The 6,253-nt window shown below is 41.9% G+C and overlaps 1 protein-coding gene and 1 long non-coding RNA gene across 6 annotated transcripts in view; one reads left to right on the top strand and one right to left on the bottom strand.

The window, feature by feature from the left end:
- The window catches only part of sntg2 (syntrophin, gamma 2), a 24,500-nt gene extending 22,242 nt beyond the window's left edge, over positions 1 to 2,258 (bottom strand). For 2 of the 5 annotated variants that reach the window (XR_001426129.1, XR_001426130.1), the window contains exon 1: positions 1,719 to 2,258. Coding sequence is in view for 3 of the 5 variants with exons in the window: in XM_015041694.1 (XP_014897180.1) it covers positions 1,719 to 1,769 (51 nt within the window). In the remaining 2 variants the exon portion in view is untranslated. The remainder of the gene's footprint in view (positions 1 to 1,718) is intronic. The other 3 variants (XM_015041695.1, XM_015041696.1, XM_015041694.1) reach the window with 2 other exon arrangements.
- Positions 2,259 to 4,103: 1,845 nt separating this feature from the next.
- On the top strand, positions 4,104 to 4,863 carry LOC106953143 (uncharacterized). The gene is made up of 2 exons (XR_001426134.1): positions 4,104 to 4,465; positions 4,536 to 4,863. It is a non-coding gene; the product is annotated as an uncharacterized LOC106953143 (long non-coding RNA).
- The last annotated feature ends 1,390 nt before the right edge of the window (positions 4,864 to 6,253 follow it).

Raw genomic sequence — 6,253 nt, 5'->3', positions numbered from 1 at the left:
TCACATTCAAACCGAACCCAGACTGAGGTATGGAGGACCAGAGGTCAGAGGTTGATTAGCGTTCACACCTCACCAACCGGACCGGACTTTGACTAGACAAATGGACTGGACTTGGACTCCCTCCGGGTTCAGAGCACCAACTCTGTTCTGGATATTGATTATCAGATCATTCCTGGTTTCCATGGAGACGGTCGGTGGCAGACTCTCGGCCGTTTTAGAATAAAAACGTCTCGTTTCCTGAATGAAGATTTTTCTGCTGCATCTGAGGTGAAAATGTGTTCATGCAACAGAAACATGAATCCAGATAATGCACCAGAAGCTCTCCACCCCAATTATTTACCTCCATATCAGAGCCTGCTGAGTCCACACACACACACACACACACACACGAATAAACACCAATAAATGTTTATTTGGTTGATAGTAATGGAGTAAAAATCGAATCTGAACTGAGTTTCAGGGAGTTCAGGATTATTTTATATAAACCAGATTTTGAATTTACAGGCCTGTTGAGAAGTACCACTGCCTAACGTTTGTTTTAGGGTTATTTAATTACTGGGGCTACTTATTTATTAGAGTGGGGTTGGGGAGCCGTTTACTTATTTATATTTTGTAAGATGTGTGTGGAAGCACTGGTGTCACTTTTACCTCTTATGTACTTGGAAATCTGTTACTACCACTGAATGCTGTAATCCAAACATAATTTTGTTGCCTTTTTTGACAATGACAATAAATCCTTTGATCCAGGATGGAAGGGCCACTTTATTAGGAACACCTGTCTAAATCTAAATGTTTACTTTCACTGAATCAGCCAATCACACAGCAGCCGTTCACTGGAAAATAAACTCAGTAACCATTGATGTTTGTGTGTCCAACCTGAGGGTCAGGGGTCAGTTCAAAGATGAAACCTTTTACATTTAAGATAAAACCCAGTTTGAGCTTCACCTGTTAGAAAATCTATTAATCACTTTTACATCCAGTTATCAGTTAATCAATAATTAATCTCAGATCAATCCTACACTCTGCTACAATGCTCTTCTTCATTTTAGACAATAACATGTTTATGTTCTTACTTAAAAACAAATTTGTTTATTTGCATTGTTTATATTTATAATATTGTATAAAATAAACTTAACTGATAACTGTTTTATAAATCTGTCAATAATCAATACTAAAGTAGTTAACTGAAGTCCGAAATGCTGTTAATAAAAACTAGTCAGATTCAGATGTTTACCATTATGGATCCAGCAGCAGGTCCAGGTTCTGGACCCGCCCGGAACCCAACGCTGCAACTTCTTCAGAGTGTATGAATAATTCTGAGCCTGAATGGGTCAAAGAAAATCCGGAATAAAAACGAACTGGTCCCAAAAAGTCCGAAAAGGTCAATAATAACCCGGAACGGGGTTCGGATAAACAATTATTATTAATAATATGAATTGTCCACAGCAGGGAAACATCTGCCAACGCATTTCCGAGCCGAACCGTTCTGCTGGTTCGGCTGGATCGGGAGCGGCTCCTGGTTAAAGCTCTGTGTCGGTTCCGGTGGTTCCGACACTAAAACCCCAGAAACAGGCTCAATCAGAGGGAAGTCCGGCCGGCTCCCTCTGGGTACCGGATCTTCATCAGAACCGCTCTCTGTTTGAACAACCCGTCCGGAACCAGAACCAGACCTCCGCGGAAGTTTCGCAGGGAAGCGGGACCGAGCAGCGGGTTCTTACCGGAGTTGGCACCGGGAGGCTGGCGGATCTCCGGCTCCCGGTCACGCTCATCTCCCCGGGCTTCCTCAGCTCGGTGATCCGCGCGGCGGCGGCGGCTGCCCGGCGTCCCGATCAGCGGCGCGGCGGGGCGGCATGCCCGGAGGCTCGGCGCGGATCCGTGGAGTGGAGGCTGGGTCTGCAGGAGGAAGAAGAGGAGGAAGAGCTGCTGCTGCTCCTGCCGTCAGGGATCCTCTGCTGCTCAGGACGCCCACCTGCGGCCCGCAGCCTCCTGTTGACCCACCCTGCGTCAGAGAGCATTAACCCGTTCATTGGCTGCTCGCTGCAGGAGGTCCAATCAGAATCCCTGGCTTCTCATCGATCTTTCTGGCGACATGAAACCGGAGATCAATTAAAAACAAAGTTGATCAGAGGCGGACTGAGGCGGCAGGTGGCCCTGGGCGGCTCCAGTTAGCGGCCCCTCATGTTGACCCTCCCTGTCCTGAGAGGCGACCTGCCACCCTGTCAGAGCAGCAGTTACTTCTGCTTTTTCCTTCCACTCAATTTTCTATGAAGATGCTTACACTTTTATCGAATATTGTGTTTTTCTGAGATACTCTCTGTGAGCCAAAATAAAAACTCAGAGATCATTTAAAAAGAGAAACCAGAGCTGGTTATAGTGAGATTTATATAGTTAAAACCAAAAATATCTTCTCAGTTAAATCAGAAACAGCTGATGGGATTTCTAGATGTGTGGAATAAACAGGAAGAGAAGACGACAAAGTGACACTCTTTAGATGATGCAAGATGACCGTATTTTTATAACTTAAAACAAATTTTTGTTTTAACAAGATATGAAACTCATTTTAATTAAGAAACTGTTGGTCAAATATTTATGTTCCTGAATTTTGGCAGTTAAAAACTTCCGTATAAAATGACAATAAAGGTTTGAATTATTTCACTTCATCTGTGATGAATCTAGATAAATGATTCTTTCTTACCAGACGTTGAACTTTATCACTTTATTTCTTTTAATCTGTTTACATATTTATTTCCTCTTGGGGATTATTTTATGAAATCTGTTTTTGTTTTTCGCTCCAGTTCACAGAGAGAAGCCTGATAAATCCAACCTGTCCTCCACGTTTGGAGTTTTCTTCCAGGGTTGTGTTGCTGAATTCGTCTCGGCTCCGTCTGGATCTCCCTGGTGAAAGTTCTGGATATTTAGCCAGATAAATATTTAGATCCAAGCTAAATATCTAGCAAATTAACCGAATATTAAGTTTGACGCTAAATATTGAGCACCGTTTGGGTCAGTTATTGCCCAGTTAATCTGAAAAACAATGTCCAGATCAGACCTGCAGCATTTCTGCTGAACTCAACATGTTGATGTCAAAACCTCTACCTCCAGATGGATAACCCCAAATGATTAAGAACTTGGTAAAGAAACTTTAGGCAGTAAAATGTTTAAAAATGTGTAAGTGGTTAAATAAAAATCAATGATATGTCTTATTATTTTCAGTCCATCTGTTCTCTGCTGATCTCCAGATCATTGCCACTCGCCGTGCGGCTCAGAGAACTCCAGGTTCACCTGTTCTCACCGACACCAGGAGACAAGATGGCTGCCAGTGATCTGGGTCAATCAAGCCTTCATCAGCCACTCAGCACCGCAGGACTCCATCCGCTGTGCGTCGTGATGTCTGATAACTGCAGGATCCCAAGTGGATGGAGATTTTCCACAGATGTGTTTATAGATTATATTTATAAGCTACAAACTAGAGCAGAGTCAGTCTGATTAGCAGTTTCTGCTGTACAACACTGCAGAACGTATGCTAGCCAAAAATCAAAGTTCTGATTCAGCTACATATATAGCTGGTTCTGAGCTAAACATTCAGCTAGCTCTGAGCTAACGCACTTTGAGCTAAATATTAAGCTAGCACTGAACTAAGCTTTCAACTAGCTCAGAGCTAAGCTTCCAGCTAGCTCTGAGCTAAATATTCAGATATTGCTTCCTGATTGGTAGAGAAAGTGTGTGATCAGGATGCTTACTAAAGATTAAAGGAACACAAAAACTCAAAATAGGGGAAAACCCCCCATAAAATATAATAAATTTAGACGAAATCAAACTGAGTCAAAGCAACCAACCTGTTCCCCTCGTCGCCTGTGAGGGCGCTGCACCAAGAACCACTAAAGGATATGAAAACCTTTACTTAAAATCCTTGTTCCTTTCGTGAACAAGGATTTTAAGTCTTTTGCTAAAGACCAGGAGTCATTTATCCTGCTAGCGCTAGTCCAGGGGTCATGAACTCTAGTCCTCGAGGGCTACCATCCTGTAACTTTTAGATGTGTCTCTGGTCAAACACACCTGGATCAAATTAACTCCTCATTTCCAGCCTATTGCAGAGAGGAATGAATGCTGGTGAGGGAGTTCAGACATTTTGGAGCAGAGGTGAATCTAAAAGTTGCAGGATGGCAACCCTGTAGGACTGGAGCTGGTGACCCCTGCGCTAGGCTAACACATTAGCTTTGGTTGTATTTGCTGCTGTAGTCCACTTCTTGTTTTTCAAACTGCACCAAAGCTCACTTAAACTGAACCAAACCCTGTGTGTGTGTTCAGGTTTATTTCATAAACACACATCGGCCTCCTAAACCCTGAGCTGTTGCCATGGCAACCTCAATCTGCCGCACTGGAAACCAGAGAACCAGATTGATGAATGAGCTTCCTGTCCTCCAGGCTTGCTTCAACCGAACCACATGTGGAAATATCCTTAAACGTAATGACATGCCGAGCAGCTAACGGCTAATCCGCTCAGCCGCTTTGTTAAAGTCGATTTTTAATTCCAGGTGAAGGAGCTGAAGTGGAACGAGCAATTAGAAACTCCATCAGGAAGAAGCCGCAGAGTTCAGCTGAGGCTCGGATTAGCGCCGCTGCTGTCCGACTTTCTCTAATGCATCGTTATCACAGCCAAGACCTTCGTTACCTGATGTGAAGAAAACTTAGTCCTCCTGTCCAAAACCACAGAATATTCAGAACCAAAGCAACAGAAAACCTTCCCAACCAGAGGAAAGCCTGAAGGAGAGAAAATCACAATGCAAACTCATGAAAGATGAAACTCCAAAACACAAACGCAGCAGAAAAACACAAGAAAAAGAAGCAAAAAAAAAAAAAAAAGAGGTAGTTAAAATTAAACTGCTAAACCAAAAGTACTGGAAGCTAGAGCTAAACGGCTGAACACAGAAACATTATCGGAAGCTGACACCAAACCACTAACAAAAACATTGGCTGAAACTAACACACAGAAATTTAGCTGAAGCTAATGCCAAGTACAAAAATAGCAGAACCTAAAGCTAAACCTAAAAAATAAGTAGTGGACGCTACTGCTAAACTGTTACAAATTCACAAAAGTAGCTGAAGCTACCACAGTGAACCCTGTTGAGAAAATAAATTTAAAATAAGCTAGTTTTAAAACTTAACATGTCTTGATTCAAATGCCCTAATTGTGGTTTTGAAATCAGTAACTTATTCTGGCCTATTGACCTTTATGTTACCTGTAGTTACAGCAGATGGTTTGCTAGGATCGTTTGAACTGCCTTTTGTCTGTGTGGGAAAACAATCAGGAGAAGTTCCAGCTTTTCACACTCATCTGTGAAAAGCCGTAAACACGGCAGGAGTTTCTGGCTTCAGATAGAGGGTCAGAGATAGCTCCTGGTTGGATGAGCAAAGATACGCCTTATTTGAATAAATTAAAGAAAAGAAGATAAAACTTTCTACACAGAAGTAACAAGATTTGCTCTTGCAACTCTCCAAAGATGTCTTTGCACGTCTTTGCTTTTCTTCTTCTTTCCATTTATGTCAGGTAAATGAATGTATGTCTCCGTTGTTCTGCAGTTTCTGGTGTAAGTTTGTGCATTGTCTTATATTGGATTAAACTCTGTAATTCTGTGACGTCAACACGCATTGTTGTTTTCCTTGTGGCTACACGTGGCTCGCCGAGAGGACCTGGGATCCAGAGGAAGAGAGAGCCAGACTTTTTCCAAAGTTAACTAATTTAGAATATTCTTCCTTAGTGACGCATAACAGAATTAGCAGAAGTTTATCGTCTCATCTGCTTCCTGTTGAGACTGATGTGAGACTTGCTAACAGGAAAGTCCTCAGTTTCTGAATCTGCTACATTTTATTACTTTAAAGTTGTATGAAGAGGATTAACAGACATCTGATGAGACAGTCTATAAGTCATGGAAACGACAATAGGCTTAAAAAGTAAAAAAATGGCAGCCATCCTAAATGATATTGAAGTGGCTGATTGGGAATGTAAAAAGATATTTTATGCTTATATTGACAAGATTTTTTACAGTTATAACTTTGTCTCATTTAGCTCAGATGTTGGGAATAAGCAAATCAGAAACGGATGATATATAACGTAACCTTCTGAATGACTTCTTGTGATTATTACCAGGGGTGAAACTATACATATATATATATTTATAATGTTGACTGGCTATAATGACTGGCTGCCATGTTGAACCTTGAGATGCCATGAGACCTAAATCCTGAACTTCAT

This window comes from Poecilia latipinna, unplaced genomic scaffold (assembly GCF_001443285.1).
Source record: "Poecilia latipinna isolate Pla-1442-1.1 unplaced genomic scaffold, P_latipinna-1.0 Scaffold563, whole genome shotgun sequence".
Taxonomy (NCBI): Eukaryota; Metazoa; Chordata; class Actinopteri; order Cyprinodontiformes; family Poeciliidae; genus Poecilia; species Poecilia latipinna.
This window is presented reverse-complemented; position numbering and strand designations above follow the sequence as displayed.